This window comes from Mya arenaria, chromosome 10 (genome assembly GCF_026914265.1).
Source record: "Mya arenaria isolate MELC-2E11 chromosome 10, ASM2691426v1".
NCBI lineage: Eukaryota > Metazoa > Mollusca > Bivalvia > Myida > Myidae > Mya > Mya arenaria.
The window spans coordinates 73236582-73255066 of NC_069131.1; the positions used below are offsets into that span (position 1 = coordinate 73236582).

The window sequence follows — 18485 nt, forward strand, 5'->3', positions numbered from 1 at the left end:
TGTAAACAAAGTCCTGGTTCTAACTCAAATATAGATTGAAACTTGGCACATAGATTGATAGCAATGTTAAGTTGAGTACCCTGCAAGGTATAATGATGTAAACAAAGTCCTGGTTCTAACTCAAATATAGATTGAAACTTGGCACATAGATTGATTGCAATGTTAAGTTGAGTAGCCTGCAAGGTATAATGAGGTAAACAAAGTTCTGGTTCTTACTCAAATATAGATTGAAACTTGGCACATAGATTGATAGCAATGTTAAGTTGAGTACCCTGCAAGGTATAATGATGTAAAAAAGTCCTGGTTCTAACTCAAATATAGATTGAAACTTGGCACATAGATTGATAGCAATGTTAAGTTGAGTACCCTGCAAGGTATAATGATGTAAACAAAGTCCTGGTTCTAACTCAAATATAGATTGAAACTAGGCACATAGATTGATAGCAATGTTAAGTTGAGTACCCTGCAAGGTATAATGATGTAAAAAAAGTCTTGGTTCTAACTCAAATATAGATTGAAACTAGGAACATAGATTGATAGCAATGTTAAGTTGAGTACCCTGCAAGGTATAATGATGTAAACAAAGTCCTGGTTTTAACTCAAATATAGATTGAAACTTGGCACATAGATTGATAGCAATGTTAAGTTGAGTACCCTGCAAGGTATAATGATGTAAACAAAGTCCTGGTTCTTACTCAAATATAGATTGAAACTTGGAACATAGATTGATAGCAATGTTAAGTTGAGTACCCTGCAAGGTATAATGATGTAAACAAAGTCCTGGTTCTTACTCAAATATAGATTGAAACTTGGCACATAGATTGATTGCAATGTTAAGTTGAGTACCCTGCAAGGTATAATGATGTAAACAAAGTCCTGGTTCTTACTCAAATATAGATTGAAACTTGGCACATAGATTGATTGCAATGTTAAGTTGAGTACCCTGCAAGGTATAATGATGTAAACAAAGTCCTGGTTCTTACTCAAATATAGATGGAAACTTGGAACATAGATTGATAGCAATGTTAAGTTGAGTACCCTGCAAGGAATAATGATGTAAACAAAGTCCTGGTTCTTACTCAAATATAGATTGAAACTTGGAACATAGATTGATAGCAATGTTAAGTTGAGTACCCTGCAAGGTATAATGATGTAAACAAAGTCCTGGTTCTTACTCAAATATAGATTGAAACTTGGAACATAGATTGATAGCAATGTTAAGTTGAGTACCCTGCAAGGTATAATGATGTAAACAAAGTCCTGGTTCTTACTCAAATATAGATTGAAACTTGGAACATAGATTGATAGCAATGTTAAGTTGAGTACCCTGCAAGGTATTATGATGTAAACAAAGTCCTGGTTCTTACTCAAATATAGATTGAAACTTGGAACATAGATTGATAGCAATGTTAAGTTGAGTACCCTGCAAGGAATAATGATGTAAACAAAGTCCTGGTTCTTACTCAAATATAGATTGAAACTTGGAACATAGATTGATAGCAATGTTAAGTTGAGTACCCTGCAAGGTATAATGATGTAAACAAAGTCCTGGTTCTAACTCAAATATAGATTGAAACTTGGCACATAGATTGATAGCAATGTTAAGTTGAGTACCCTGCAAGGTATAATGATGTAAACAAAGTCCTGGTTCTTACTCAAATATAGATTGAAACTTGGCACATAGATTGATAGCAATGTTAAGTTGAGTACCCTGCAAGGTATAATGATGTAAACAAAGTCCTGGTTCTTACTCAAATATAGATTGAAACTTGGAACATAGATTGATAGCAATGTTAAGTTGAGTACCCTGCAAGGTATAATGATGTAAACAAAGTCCTGGTTCTTACTCAAATATAGATTGAAACTTGGCACATAGATTGATAGCGATGTTAAGTTGAGTACCCTGCAAGGTATAATGATGTAAACAAAGTCCTGGTTCTTACTCAAATATAGATTGAAACTTGGCACATAGATTGATAGCAATGTTAAGTTGAGTACCCTGCAAGGTATAATGATGTAAACAAAGTCCTGGTTCTTACTCAAATATAGATTGAAACTTGGCACATAGATTGATAGCAATGTTAAGTTGAGTACCCTGCAAGGTATAATGATGTAAACAAAGTCCTGGTTCTGACTCAAATATAGATTGAAACCTGGAACATAGATTGATAGCAATGTTAAGTTGAGTACCCTGCAAGGTATAATGATGTAAACAAAGTCCTGGTTCTTACTCAAATATAGATTGAAACTTGGCACATAGATTGATAGCAATGTTAAGTTGAGTACCCTGCAAGGTATAATGATGTAAAAAAGTCCTGGTTCTAACTCAAATATAGATTGAAACTTGGCACATAGATTGATAGCAATGTTAAGTTGAGTACCCTGCAAGGTATAATGATGTAAAAAAAGTCCTGGTTCTAACTCAAATATAGATTGAAACTAGGAACATATATAGAAACCGATGTGAAGTTGTGATTATGACTCTGAGGCACATACTTTGAAAAAGGTTTTCCCCTTGTTTATTTGTTTTATAATGCAGACTGGTATCAAAAACTACTTGAAGGAATTGATTGAAACATAATAGCTAGCTAGTAATGTGAAGTTGTACACCTTGCACAATTTATATTTTTTCTGGTTATTATTATTATTATTATTATTATTATTATTATTATTATTATTATTATAAATATTATTATAATCATAAGCAGTAGTAGAAGCAGCAGCAGCAGCAGCAGCAGCAGCAGCAGCAGCAGCAGCAGCAGCAGCAGCAGCAGTAGTAGTAGTAGTAGTAGTAGTAGTAGTAGTAGTAGTAGTAGTAGTAGTACGCTGACATTAAGGAATGGTTAACTGACTTTATACCCTTAGCTTACGTGCTTCTTAAGATGATGTTTTACCTTTAGCTTACGTTCTCCAACGCTTCATGGATGATTCAATTAATGTCAATGCACATACAATAATGTATCCGTATTGTAGGTCCGTGATGCTCCGAAACTTGAGGGTACTGACGATAACATAAAGGTCTGGCTGTCTGATCTGAAGGCCTTATTTTCTGACACCACATCCAACAAAGACAATATCCGTGCGCAAGATGCCGAAGACCAGCTCTATAAGGTAAGACTTTGTGGAATTCTGGATATAGATGATCGGTTAATGTTCAAAGTGTACATGCATTTTATGTCTTGCAGTTGTGTGTACGTTGACGTTGAAACACACGCTAATAATTAATATAGCAATAGTTTATTTCACAGCTGGAGAGAGACGAACTTGTGATTGGACGTTCAGACATCGAAGCAGCACTTGACCTGTTGAACAGAGCAAGCAATAATGGCTGAACAGCAACGTGCGTTAGAGAGAGAAACTGGGGATTTCGTCGAAGTGCTTGAAAATGAAGCTGAAGTTACTATCGACCGTATACAAGATGTTGGAAGTATAGTTAAAGATGAATTAGAGAGGAAAGCGTCGGTCCTTGGTGACGTTCTCCAGTACGAGACAGATGTAGGCGTCCATGCTATACAAGATGCTGAAGACAAAGCCCTCCAGAACATAAAAGGGTTGAATGAAGATAAACAGACCTCGTTTAAATCAGGTCAGTGGTTTAGTTGTAATAATATTGAGGCTTTCTGCAAGAAAAAATCATTAATAATTTTGCGTGCCTTTTTGCGTTCATACGGCATGGGAACACGCTCTCAATCTTTTAATATCATTTTTTTTGTTAAAGATGCACTGTTACTCCCAAATTTAAATTGACAACAATTAAAACAAATGTTTTGATATACCAGAAAGGATGAACAAATGTCGATAAAATAATTCTTATGACGGATATCGAATTTAATATGAAAGAAAGATGCAGAAAACATGGTGTATCTACCTTATAAGACTATAGTAGACCACAGTAAATATTTTAGCATTCACCAATCATTTAATATGTTTGCGTTTTCAGCTATTAAATACACGGTTACAATCTTGTTATCAGTATAAAATATTTTCCATTAATACATTATTTAGTAATGTTAAAGTTTTATCACTCAAAATTTATGTTTCTTATACACGTGAATGTATTGATTTTGACTTAAAGTGTCACTTTAATCAGATGGATTGTGTTGGATACATTATAAGTAGTCAAGTAGTCAATAAACTTCAAAATACCATTTGTATCGTTCACTGGAGTCCCAACGAGACTAAATCCCCGATAAGCGCTCGCACATAACATTTTTTCAAGCTTACTAATCAAGTGAGATTCCTTTTATTGTGATATAAAGCCAATAAAACGTTTTCAAGAAAGAATGCTATATATGTTCGTTGAAAATAATTCCAAAATAAAAATATATTTACATACTTTTAATATTAAATTGACCTATTTACTTTTAACAATGTTAGATCGTTTGACGTATTTGTTGAAAGGGGAGTATTTTGCTTAAAGTGACATTAATATTTAAGGTCAATACATGCACATGTATAACACACATTTATATTGAGCGATACACTTTTAGCCTACTTAATAATGCATTTATGGAAAACATTAATTACTGATAACAAGATTGAAACGGCTTGATTAATAGCTAAAAACGCACAAATAGTAATTGACTGTTGAGTCAATTTACAGTATTCAACTATAGTATCATAAGGTAGAAATACATTGTTTTCTGTACCTTCTTTCAAATTAAACACGGTATCCTTCGTAAAAAAACATTGCTTTCGATATTTATTTATCCTTTTTGGTAATCAAAACAATTGCATGAATTACGTAACATCTTATTTGTGAGTAAGTATGGTCAATGGACTATAACCGACATAATGCAAACAAGATGTAAAAATAGTTAAATCCAAGACTTGATTCTGTCAAAAACAGAATAATGCATCATCTCGTTAAAAGTGCGATCCTTTTTTACTGTAAATATTAGTTACATGTAGCATTGAATAATTTTGTATTGTTTCAACGTTTGCATAAATGAATAAATCATACTGTAAAATATCATTCAACTGTAATAAAAAAAATCTTAAATATGATAACAAGAAAACACTTATATCATGTTGATGTTAAAGCCTTTATTCATGATTCATGGGTCAATATCATCTGCGTATCTGCAATTACTTAATTACTGCGTAAATAAAATATATGTATCGCAATATACACATTGACTGGACGAGAGTAGTCACGTGGTGTTTGTAATTGACACCGGAAAGATAATATTTAAAAATAATATTAAAAGAACCGTATCGCAATATATCACGTTACGGATACATATGTCACAGTGTACAGCACGATCGGCTTCTCGGCGTATCGTTCCCACTCTATTTGTAAGACAAAGACTGGACGAGAGCCGTCACGTGGTGTTTAATTAAAACCGAGAAAAGAATATTATTTAAAAAAGCTATTTTTATAATTCGTTTGTCATTCATTTCCAACGAACTTTACATACTAAATTTTGGCGCCCTTTGATGTTTTGCATCAATGATCTTTCTATCATCGAATTGTATTTATAAAACGTTTATTTATTTTACAATACATTCATGTGTACTTGAAAATGTGTGTTTCGGGCAGGGATCTAATTAAGAAATATAACATACCACTGAGGGTCATATGTCATTATAAGGACCGGCCAGTCAGCCACCACAGGTGTATATGGACTGAGGCACTAGCCGAGATCCATTCACCTTCGGGGGCTGACTGACCGGTCCTTAATATGCCATATGGCCCGAGGTGGTGTGTTATATTTCTTATATTATACCGAACATTTTTCATTACTAGACAATATTTTTAAAGCGATTTAAATGTGTTTTTTAACAAACCTGATAATGTTTACTTGCGACATGTTTTTCGCCGTTGTAAAAAATAGCAAGCCGCACTATCCAATCGTATGACGTCAGAGGTCCATATTACATTTTTGGCGAAGTCCAGACCGGCCCAAAATATAATATTGACCGCTGTCGTCATAAAACTGAATTTTCATAAAAATACAGTTATATACGGACCGATCGAGATTATATATATAAAGAAGGGACAAATTTATGTGAGGTATAATATACGACATTAGTAACCGAAGACAAATAATCTATAGAGCAGCGTGCAGTTGTTTTCCGGTGATACACGATAACAGTCACAGTAAGATCTGTAAAATAAAGGACCAAGCGTTAGCGTGCAGTTGTTTTCCGGTGATACACGATAACAGTCGCAGTAAGATCTGTAAAATAAAGGACCAAGCGTTAGCGTGCAGTTGTTTTCCGGTGATACATGATAACAGTCGCAGTAAGATCTGTAAAATAAAGGACCAAGCGTTAGCGTGCAGTTGTTTTCCGGTGATACATGATAACAGTCGCAGTAAGATCTGTAAAATAAAGGGCCAAACGTTAGCGTGCAGTTGTTTTCCGGTGATACATGATAACTGTCGCAGTAAGATCTGTAAAATAAAGGACCAAGCGTTAGCGTGCAGTTGAACATTCGGTCAACGGTGTTCCCGTTCTCTGGTTTCCATGATAATGATCTGACGGCGACTGTTATCCTGTATCACCGGAAAAACAACTGCACGCTAGCGCTTGGTCCTTCATTAAACAGATCTGACGGCGACTTTTATCAAGTATGACCGAATGTTCAACTGCACGCTAACGCTTGGTCCTTTATTTTACAGATCTTACTGCGACAGTTATCATGTATCACCGGAAAACAACTGCACGCTAACGCTTGGCCCTTTATTTTACAGATCTTACTGCGACTGTTATCATGTATCACCGGAAAACAACTGCACGCTAACGCTTGGCCCTTTATTTTACAGATCTTACTGCGACTGTTATCGTGTATCACCGGAAAACAACTGCACGCTAACGCTTGGTCCTTTATTTTACAGATCTTACTGCGACTGTTATCGTGTATCACCGGAAAACAACTGCACGCTAACGCTTGGTCCTTAATTTTACAGATCTTACTGCGACTGTTATCGTGTATCACCGGAAAACAACTGCACGCTAACGCTTGGTCCTTTATTTTACAGATCTTTCTGCGACTGTTATCATGTATCACCGGAAAACAACTGCACGCTAACGCTTGGTCCTTTATTTTACAGATCTTACTGCGACTGTTATCATGTATCACCGGAAAACAACTGCACGCTAACGCTTGGTCCTTTATTTTACAGATCTTACTGCGACTGTTATCATGTATCACCGGAAAACAACTGCACGCTAACGTTTGGCCCTTTATTTTACAGATCTTACTGCGACTGTTATCATGTATCACCGGAAAACAACTGCACGCTAACGCTTGGTCCTTTATTTTACAGATCTTACTGCGACTGTTATCATGTATCACCGGAAAACAACTGCACGCTAACGTTTGGCCCTTTATTTTACAGATCTTACTGCGACTGTTATCGTGTATCACCGGAAAACAACTGCACGCTAACGTTTGGCCCTTTATTTTACAGATCTTACTGCGACTCTTATCATGTTTCACCGGAAAACAGCTGCACGCTAACGTTTGGCCCTTTATTTTACAGATCTGAAGGAGGATCTTATCATGTATCACCGGAAAACAACTGCACGCTAACGCTTGGCCCTTTATTTTACAGATCTGAAGGAGTCTCTTATCATGTATCACCAGGAAAACAACTGCACGCTAACGTTTGGTCCTTTATTTTACAGATCTGAAGGAGGCCCTTATCGTGTATCACCGGAAAACAACTGCACGCTAACGTTTGGCCCTTTATTTTACAGATCTGAAGGAGTCTCTTATCATGTATCACCAGGAAAACAACTGCACGCTAACGTTTGGTCCTTTATTTTACAGATCTGAAGAAGGCTCTTATCATGTATCACCGGAAAATAACTGCACGCTAACGTTTGGTCCTTTATTTTACAGATCTGAAGGAGGATCTAATCATGTATCACCGAAAAACAACTGCACGCTAACGTTTGTTCCTTATGTTACAGATCTGAAGGAGGCTCTTATCATGTATCACCAGAAAACAACTGCACGCTAACGTTTGGTCCTTTATTTTACAGATCTGACGGTGGCTCTTATCGTGTATCACCGGAAAACAACTGCACGCTAACGTTTGGTCCTTTATTTAACAGATCTGAAGGAGGATCTAATCATGTATCACCGAAAAACAACTGCACGCTAACGTTTGGCCCTTTATTTAACATGTCTGAAGGAGGCTCTTATCGTGTATCACCGGAAAATAACTACCCGCTAACGTTTGGTCCTTTATTTTACAGATCTGAAGGAGGCTCTTATCGTGTATCACAGGAAAACAACTGCACGCTAACGTTTGGTCCTTTATTTTACAGATCTGAAGGAGGCTCTTATCATGTATCACCGTAAAATAACTGCACACTAACGTTTGGTCCTTTATTTTACAGTTCTGAAGGAGGCTCTTATCGTGTATCACCGGAAAATAACTGCACGCTAACGCTTGGTACTTTATTTTACAGATCTGAAGGAGGCTCTTATCGTGTGTCACCGGAAAACAACTGCACGCTAACGCTTGGTCCTTTATTTTACAGATCTGAAGGATGCTCTTATCGTGTGTCACCGGAAAACAACTGCACGCTAACGCTTGGTCCTTTATTTTACAGATCTGAAGGAGGCTCTTATCATGTATCACCGGAAAACAACTGCACGCTAACGCTTGTCCTTTATTTTACAGATCTTACTGCGACTGTTATCATGTATCACCGGAAAACAACTGCACGCTAACGCTTGGTCCTTTATTTAACAGATCTGAAGGAGGCTCATATTGTGTATCATCAGGAAACAACTGCACGCTAACGTTTGGTCCTTAATGGTACAGATTTGAAGGAGGCTCTTATCGTGTATCATCCGAAAAACAACTGCACACCAAGGATTGGTACTTAATTAAACAGATCTGACGGTGGCTCTTATCGTGTATTACCGTAAAAACAACTGCACACTTACGCTTGGTTCATAATTGTATAGATCTGAAGAAGGCTGTTATCGAGTATCACCGGAAAAACAACTGCACGCTAACGTTTGGTCCTTTATTTTTCAGATCTGAAGAAGGCTCTTATCATGTATCACCGGAAAACAAGTGCACGCTAGCGTTTACTCTTTATTTTACAGATGCATGTCGGTAAAAAGCTATACATAGCTTATGTTTTCAAATATTATATATGGAATCCGACAATAAACAAATATTGACTTGACAGATCTGAAGAAGGCTTTTATCGAGTATCACCGGGAAACAGCTGTGAGCTCACGCTTGGTCCTTTATTTACAGATCTGAAGGTGGTTGTTATCGTGTATCATCGGGAAAACAACTGCGCGCTAACGTCTGGTCCTTTTCTTTTACAGATCTCAAGGATTATCTCATCAGGTTTCACCGGGAAGACAGCTGCTCTCTAACGCTTGGTCCTGGCTTAGATTTGGCAGATTCGGGGCTTGAGGACATCTATATTCCACCAAACATTAGTAGGGTTGATCTACAGTCAATTCATAGAGCCAAGACATCAAAAGAACACACCACAGAACCTCTCAGGAATTTGGAACAGTTGTTCAGTTCAACAGGTATCATATTTCTCACCGCAGACGCTGGTGTCGGAAAGACATCATTTTGTAAGTTTTTAGTTTTATCATGGTGTAATGTACAGGAGGGAACGACCGATCTGAAATCGAAGGTTTGTGGCACCCAAAACGTTTCTAGCGATATTGAGTATTTGAAGGAGTTTACATATTTGTTTTACATCAGTTTGCGTGGGAACCAATGCGATAAATTAGAAGATATTATTTTCTCGCATACGGAATCTGTTCATACAAAGTTAACGAAGGATAATAAGGCCTTTGATCATATGTTAGGTAACGAAAACGGGTTGTTCATATTAGACGGCTTAGATGAATCTTACATTCCTTCTATAAAGCCCCCTGCTTTGGATAGAAAGTATACTGTTCTCATTACATCACGTCCTTGGAAACTTGCAAATATAAATATGCCAAGAAAATACACACATGCGAAAATTGAAGCTATGAAACAAGATGTGTCCATACAACTTGTGATGCGTGCGAACGAATGTTTGAACAAGCATTTCAAAACATCATATGAGACGGTTGATTTCTTTAACGTCATTAAAGCTCATAGTTTAGAAGCTCACCTCCAAAATCCAATGTTAATACTGCAGTTGCTACGTATCTATCACGATAAACGCAGTGAGAATGAAACATGGCAGGATAATGCGACAGTGGGCAGTTCATGTACAGAGTACGATGAAACATTATTATCTCATAAGAAGGATTTGACGAACCTTGGTACGACAAGATCGCATGTATACGCAAATATGTTAGAACTGATGTTACGAAGTGTCGAAAAGAAGGAGGATTCACTCGTACAATATCTAACGGAGTTATACGAGAACAATAGTCAAACACATGCACTTCCCAAATGTTTTGATGAAATAAATTACATATGCAGTGGTTTAGCAAAACTACTTCACGATATTGGCAAAGTGGCTGCCTTTTCAATCTTAGACGATAATAGATCTTTAATAGAAGAACACCAAATAAGGAAACTTAGGAAAGATGAAACGACGGTACTTCTCAAATCTGGACTTCTTTCGAAAACAAGCTTGAAAACTATATCAGGAGAGAGCAATGTGTACACATTTTTACATCAGACTTATAAAGAGATGCTAGCTTGTGTGTTTCTATCATCGCAAGATTTCGATAGTGATGTATGGAGAAAGTTGATACAAACTTTTAATTCTGTTATGTCACCCGATATGTTGTCTTTTTTATGTGTCATGAACTACGAAAATGGTCGCAAGTGTTTAGATATATTTAATGAAAGGAAACGGGTGTTTTATAGAGATGGCGCATTTTACATATCCGAACTAATTGCCTATCAAACAACAATTAAAATGACCCACAAAGAATGTTTTGACAATGGAATTAAAGAGCCACGAATTACGTTGAAACACGCACTGCTTGACCCAGATTCAGGCATTGGAACTGATCATGCACTTTTGCAAGGAAGCGGTCTTGAGTTGGAAACACTTTTCATTAGCAACTATTCATTTACCACAGCAATAGAACCGAACTTGTTCTCAAATTCATTGGTGCACTTACTGGTAAAAGATGTTAAGTTTCGCGATGACCATATCGTACTTTCGAAATGTACACATCTCTCATTAATAACTATACAGAACACCCGTCTGTCCCGTGTAACAATCAACCCGTCTTCCCTAGAGGAGTTCTGGGTTTACGTGAGGCCTGAAATGATACAAGAAATACCGCCCATGAAGTTGTCCTTTGTTGGCGGGTCGCAATTCTCTTCCAATCTTAAAGAACTCAGCTTAGTGCACGTGACCATGGATGTTCCCCTTGATTTGGCAAATTGTCCGCAATTACAGAAATTAGTTATGGAAAATACCTCATCCGATTCTGTAACAGGTATATGCGTTGTACGTAGCATGCAACGTTGTGATGCACTTCAGGAACTGCGGGGTGTCGCATTGACATTTCCTGCAGATACTCACCTGGATCTCAGCGGTCTCACACATCTCTCAAACATATCTATACAGAACACCCGACTGTCCCGCGTAACCATCAACCCGTCTTGTCTAGAGAAGTTCTGGGTTTACGTAAAGCCTGAACTAATACAAGAAATACCACCGGTGAAGTTGTCCTTTGTTGGCGGGTCGCAATTCTCTTCCAATCTTAAAGAACTCAGCTTAGTGCACGTGACCATGGATGTTCCCCTTGATTTGGCAAATTGTCCGCAATATCAGAAATTAGTTATGAAAAATACCTCATCCGATTCTTTAACAGGTGTATGCGTTGTACGTAGCATGCAACGTTGTGATGCACTTCAGAAACTGCGGCTTGACACATTGACATTCCCTGCAGATACGCACCTGGATCTCAGTGAATTCACGTGTTTGACTGATATAGCATTGGTAAGATTAACGACGGATATAACCGTTCAGTTTCCACAAAATGTGCATAAAATATTCATAGACGGTGTAACCTTCGGCAAAAATACACACCTGGATCTCAGTGAATTCACGTGTTTGACTGATATAGCATTGGTAAGATTAACGACGGATATAACCGTTCAGTTTCCACAAAATGTGCATAAAATATTCATAGACGGTGTAACCTTCGGCAAAAATACACACCTAGATCTCGGCAGTCTCACACATCTCTCAAACATATCTATACAGAATACCCGTCTGTCCCGCGTAACCATCAACCCGTCTTGTCTAGAGATGTTCTGGGTTTTCGTAAAGCCTGAACTAATACAAGAAATACCGCCCGTGAAGTTGTCCTTTGTTGGCGGGTCGCAATTCTCTTCCAATCTTAAAAAACTCAGCTTAGTGCACGTGACCATGGATGTTCCCCTTGATTTGGCAAATTGTCCGCAATTACAGAAATTAGTTATGGAAAATACCTCATCCGATTCTGTAACAGGTATATGCGTTGTACGTAGCATGCAACGTTGTGATGCACTTCAGGAACTGCGGGGTGTCGCATTGACATTTCCTGCAGATACTCACCTGGATCTCAGCGGTCTCACACATCTCTCAAACATATCTATAGAGAACACCCGACTGTCCCGCGTAACCATCAACCCGTCTTGTCTAGAGAAGTTCTGGGTTTACGTAAAGCCTGAACTAATACAAGAAATACCGCCGGTGAAGTTGTCCTTTGTTGGCGGGTCGCAATTCTCTTCCAATCTTAAAAAACTCAGCTTAGTGCACGTGAACATGGATGTTCCCCTTGATTTGGCAAATTGTCCGCAATTACAGGAATTAGTTATGGAAAATACCTCATCCGATTCTGTAACAGGTATATGCGTTGTACGAAACATGCAACGTTGTGCTGCACTTCAGGAACTGCGGCTTGACACATTGACCTTCCCTGCAGATACTCACCTGGATCTCAGCGGTCTCACACATCTCTCAAAGATAACTATACAGAATACCCGTCTGTCCCGCGTAACCATCAACCCGTCTTGTCTAGAGCGGTTCTGGGTTTACGTAAAGCCTGAACTAATACAAGAAATACCGCCCATGAAGTTGTCCTTTGTTGGCGGGTCGCAATTCTCTTCCAATCTTAAAGAACTCAGCTTAGTGCACGTGACCATGGATGTTCCCCTTGATTTGGCAAATTGTCCGCAATTACAGAAATTAGTTATGGAAAATACCTCATCCGATTCTGTAACAGGTATATGCGTTGTACGTAGCATGCAACGTTGTGATGCACTTCAGGAACTGCGGGATGACACATTGACATTCCCTGCAGATACGCACCTGGATCTCAGTGAATTAACGTGTTTGACTGATATATCATTGGTAAGATTAACGACGGATATAACCGTTCAGTTTCCACAAAATGTGCATGAAATATTCATAGACGGTGTAACCTTTTGCAAAAATACACACCTGGATCTCAGCGGTCTCACACATCTCTCAAAGATAGCTATACAGAATACCCGTCTGTCCCGCGTAACCATCAACCCGTCTTGTCTAGAGCGGTTCTGGGTTTACGTAAAGCCTGAACTAATACAAGAAATACCGCCGGTGAAGTTGTCCTTTGTTGGCGGGTCGCAATTCTCTTCCAATCTTAAAGAACTCAGCTTAGTGCACGTGACCATGGATTTTCCCCTTGATTTGGCAAATTGTCCGCAATTACATACATTAGTTATACAAAATACCTCAACCGATTCTGTAACAGGTATATGCGTTGTACGTAGCATGCAACGTTGTGATGCACTTCAAGAACTGCGGGATGACGCATTGACATTTCCTGCAGATACTCACCTGGATCTCAGTGGTTTTACACATCTCTCATCAATAAATATAGAGAACACCCGTCTGTCCCGCGTAACCATAAACCCGTCTTGTCTAAAGATGTTCTGGGTTTACGTGAAGCCTGAACTGATACAAGAAATACCACCCATGAAGCTTTCCTTTGTTGGCGGGTCCAAGTTCTCAAGCAAACTTACGAATCTAAGCTTAATACATACAACGGGTATTCATAGCGTAGATTTATCGGAATGTGTTCAGTTACAAACACTCAGAACAAGTCATATATTACAAATAGGGACATTAGGCCTTCCGCGTCTAGAGGAGGTTCGATTGTTTGGTGCACAAACAGAAGTTTGCAACAATTTTTTACAGTTCATATCTGAAAGCAGTTGCCCTTGTAGAAGAATATGGTTTGAAAACCTATCTCCGGAAATATTCAGTTCATTGACTGTTAGTCGAACATATACGGAGAAGTTGGAATCATTCAAGTTTCGCTTAATATATTTTGACATAAATGTATTTGATTTTATCAAGATGACCGGTGTGAAAAAGGTTGAATTTGCAGAGGTGAAAATAGTTAAAGCCCAGCAGCTTGTAGCCTTACTGACATGTACAGAGCCTATTCAGGCCTCAGACAATACTGCAGGCGGAACGGTCGAACTGCCAGTCGGGCTCCGTGTATCAGATATCAGTTTCTCTGAATGTCCTGTTCTGGGTTCTACAGTTGAGGAAGTAGATTCGGCGATTGAATGTTTACGACAGGTTTGGGAGATCAAGGAAGTCAAGATAAAAACACAGCAGTCTAGCATTTCCAACACCGTCTGCGGTGAAGACATTATTATCAAGAACCACACTGTGTTGAAGAGTTTGCAGCTGAAATCAAATTAACTAAAGTTCGCATTGGATTGAATTCTAGATAGTGCATCTTTTATTTTAACGATCCGGCGAAATGAATAGTTTCACCATTTATTGTTTGTACGTAAAGTTTCTTCTTAAATAGTCATAATTGCTTTCATCTTAAATAGTCATTTTCCGTATCGTCGTACATAGTCATATTCCGTTACGTCTTACAACGTCATATTCCGTTACGTCTTACACAGTCATATTCCGTTGCGTCTTACAACGTCGTTACGTCTTACATAGTCATATTCCGTTACGTCTTACAACGTCATATTCCGTTACGTCTTACATAGTCATATTCCATTACGTCTTACATAGTCATATTCCGTTACGTCTTACAACGTCATATTCCGCTACGTCTTACAAAGTCTTTCTCCGTTACGTCTTACAACGTCAGATTCCGTTACGTCTTACATAGTCATATACCGCTACGTCTTACAACATCATATTCCGTTACGTCTTACATAGTCATATTCCGTTACGTCTTACAACGTCATATTCCGTTACGTCTTACGCAGTCATATACCGCTACGTCTTACAACATCACATTCCGTTTTGGCTTACAAACTCATATTCCGTTTCGGCTTACAAAGTCATATTCCGTATTGTCTTATAGAGTTGTCCCCTGTTTAATCGCAGAATTGGGTGCCAAAACCTTTCAGATGTTTTTTTTACATATTTTGTAGATATTTTGACATCACGCAGGATAAATTTTGTACAGCGAGCTTTTGTTGTATTTTTACTTTGTACTGTTTTTGTATCTGCCTGGCGATTATATTGAAATTTTGATTTCCAAACAAATAAAATTTTGATTTCCAAACAAATTGTATCTTTTAAGAAACATATAACAGTGGCGTTAGCTTCATATTTAGTTAGCTAAAACATAAGAATATTCATTTTTGGTGTGATTCATCTGTCTATAGAACATGTTTTTATATCACGTTTCAAATATTTAAAAAGAGCGTTTACAAAATTAGAGAAAAAATAAGTAACTTTTTTATACTTATGTCACAAAGTAACTCAATTGAAATGCAAAAAGGATATTACAAAAAAATACATGCTGATATAAAGTTTGGAACCTAAAAGTATGAATGCTAGTACATTTATGCGTGTACTTTATGTTTTTGCAGCGTTTACGATAGTTTTGTGCGTTTATTAGTGTTCAATGTTTTTACAAATGAAAACATTAATAAGCAAATATTAAAGGGACCAAAAAAGGGTCAGAAGTTCCCACTAAATATTTATTGTAAATTGTTTTTTGAAAAAGATGCGCTTTTTTCCAAAAAAAGTAATAGTAACGATATTGAAAGTAGATTGTTTTATACTTCGCCTTTTAAAATTTTGTTCAAAGCAGTATATGCCAGTAATCGTTCTTGTGTTCGCGTAATAATATGTATAAGAACTCGATTTCAAGTTTAATAAAATCTTTGAGTGAGTCTCTTTAAAAATGTTGTGCATGCAGTTTTCTTGTCTGTATATTGTATATATTGAAGACATTCTAGTGACAAACAAACATTGATAAAAACTGAAACCGATTTGTATTTTATATTTTGAAAATCATTTTACTTTAGATATTCCTTTTTTTATATTTCAACACAGTTATATTCATCATTATTGTTACTGTTTGGATCTGTGGAAAAGATATTCTATTTACAGGAATAGTGTATTTTGTTAATTCGTTGTATTAAAGCTGCACTCTCACAGATTGATTGTTTTGACTTTTATTTCTGAAATGAGCCAATCTTAGCCTTTTCTACTGGAAATCAGTTACATAAGACTGCTGAAAAAAGAGCAGACCGTTGTTTTCATTTTAACGTAAAATTGGTGCTTTATGGCTAGAATTGTTACTAATGCTTTAAGAAATATAACTTTATCGGCTGTTTTCCAAACAATTGAGAACATTTCTGTTGTTAGTTGTCTTTTATGACTGTATTAAGGCATTGGTACCAACTCAGTTAATTCTGAGGCAAAATAAATAAAACAAAAATAAAACATTTGTGAGAGTACAGGTTTAAAGTTACTTTGAAATGTTTTACGAAAAGTCATCGTCGGATACCCACGGGAGACCTATTTATCTGTTGCATGGAGTGAGCGGAATGTGTAAGTCGTGGGTCTCCGACGGTGACAAGACTCTGTATAAACAGTTATGTTTGCGACTAGTTTGTATACAGTGTTCATTTCAATGCTCTACTGAAAGCAATAAAAACACTATTAAAATAAAATAAAGATTTACCATCATTTTGAACCCATATTATGTATTGATAATGGACTCAGTATGAATGCTAAAACTTAAGTGGAACCTTCTGTTATATTTTGTCAATCAAGATTCAACTTGCGCTCATGTGTCATAGGTTGTGTTAACTTGTATACAATCGAACCCCGTTGGCTCGAACTCCAAGGGACCAGTGAAAAAACCTCGAGCCTCGGAAATCTCGAGCCAAGCGGGAATGCCTTTGTTTAGTATAATATAGAAATCGGTCCTAAACATTCAGTTCGAGCCAACGAGGAATTCGAGCCAAGCGAATTCGAGTCAACGGGGTTCGACTTTATAAGAAAATATTTTGGATGCAAACAATTTAATTCATAATATTAACTAAACATGCACTATGAACATATATTTGTTACACATGTAAAATGTTTACAAATGTTATGTACATGTAATACAAGTTCTTGTTGAGTTTTATATTTATAATAATGTCAAAAATAAATGCAACAAGCATTTATATTCATAAAATTTGATAGTAATATTGTGTACTAAACATGCATTATCTAAGATTGTTTTGTCAAACATGTAGTTATTTTAGCAAATGTTATGTACATGCACTACCAGTTCCTCAGTGGATCGATATTGACTTCATGTATTGTATATAATCATGTTTAAATAATGCAAGGAATATTCGTGATCAAGAATTGTTTGTTAGTAGTCCATGCCGTTATTTTTTCATGGCGATCATTGATAATAATGTATTATGAAATATTATTTGTTATACATGCATATGCAAAAAGTATTTTTTTTTGCAAGAAATGATGCAAAATAAAATGTATTAATAAATTATCTTTATTGATCTTTCGTTTTTATTCTTCTGCAGTTTTAAAAATGACAAAAAGGTCAATGCTGGATGCTGCTTTTGATTTTGATGATGATGATGATGGTGATGATGATGATGATGATGTTGTTGTTATTGTTGTTGTTGTTGATGATGATGATGATGATGATGATGATGATGATGATGATGATGTTGTTGTTGTTGTTGATGATGATGATGATGATGATGATGATGATGATGATGATGATGATGATGATGATGATGATGCCACTCAGGGTTGAGTCTTATTGAACCATATACTTTTATATAGAAACAAGAGCGTCAAATGTCACAAAATACGCCTGGTAGTGATGATTTTACAAAGGCTTCTAAAGTTATTGATCGGACACGACTGATTATATTTATTTTTTATAATCAAAGGACGATAACTCCCAAGTGACTAGAGCGATATGGATGGTTATAGAAATGGTCAATGTTTATGGTATGTGAAAAATTATAGACAGGGATGCCAAAACACATTATGACCAAAGTTTGTTTTATAAACTGACCTAAAACTGTTAGTTAAGCCTAACTGACCAACTCAGGGATGGGCCAGACTGACCTATTCGGTAATGGCCCAAACTAGCCCACACAGGGATGGGCCAAACTGACCTACTCAGGGATGGACCAAACTGACCTACTCAGGGATGGACCAAACTGACCTACTCAGGGATGGGCCAAACTGACCCACTCAGGGATGGACCAAACTGACCTATTCGGTAATGGCCCAAACTAGCCCACACA

General features: G+C 37.1%; 1 protein-coding gene across 1 annotated transcript in view; it reads left to right on the forward strand.

Moving 5' to 3' along the window:
* The window catches only part of LOC128206055 (uncharacterized), a 32846-nt gene extending 15126 nt beyond the window's left edge, over positions 1 to 17720 (forward strand). Inside the window, exons 2-4 of the mRNA XM_052908187.1 lie at positions 2974 to 3111; positions 3249 to 3586; positions 9308 to 17720. Coding sequence (XP_052764147.1) covers positions 3325 to 3586; positions 9308 to 14643 — 5598 coding nt within the window. The 5' untranslated portion in view covers positions 2974 to 3111; positions 3249 to 3324 and the 3' untranslated portion in view covers positions 14644 to 17720. The remainder of the gene's footprint in view (positions 1 to 2973; positions 3112 to 3248; positions 3587 to 9307) is intronic.
* Positions 17721 to 18485: the final 765 nt, after the last annotated feature.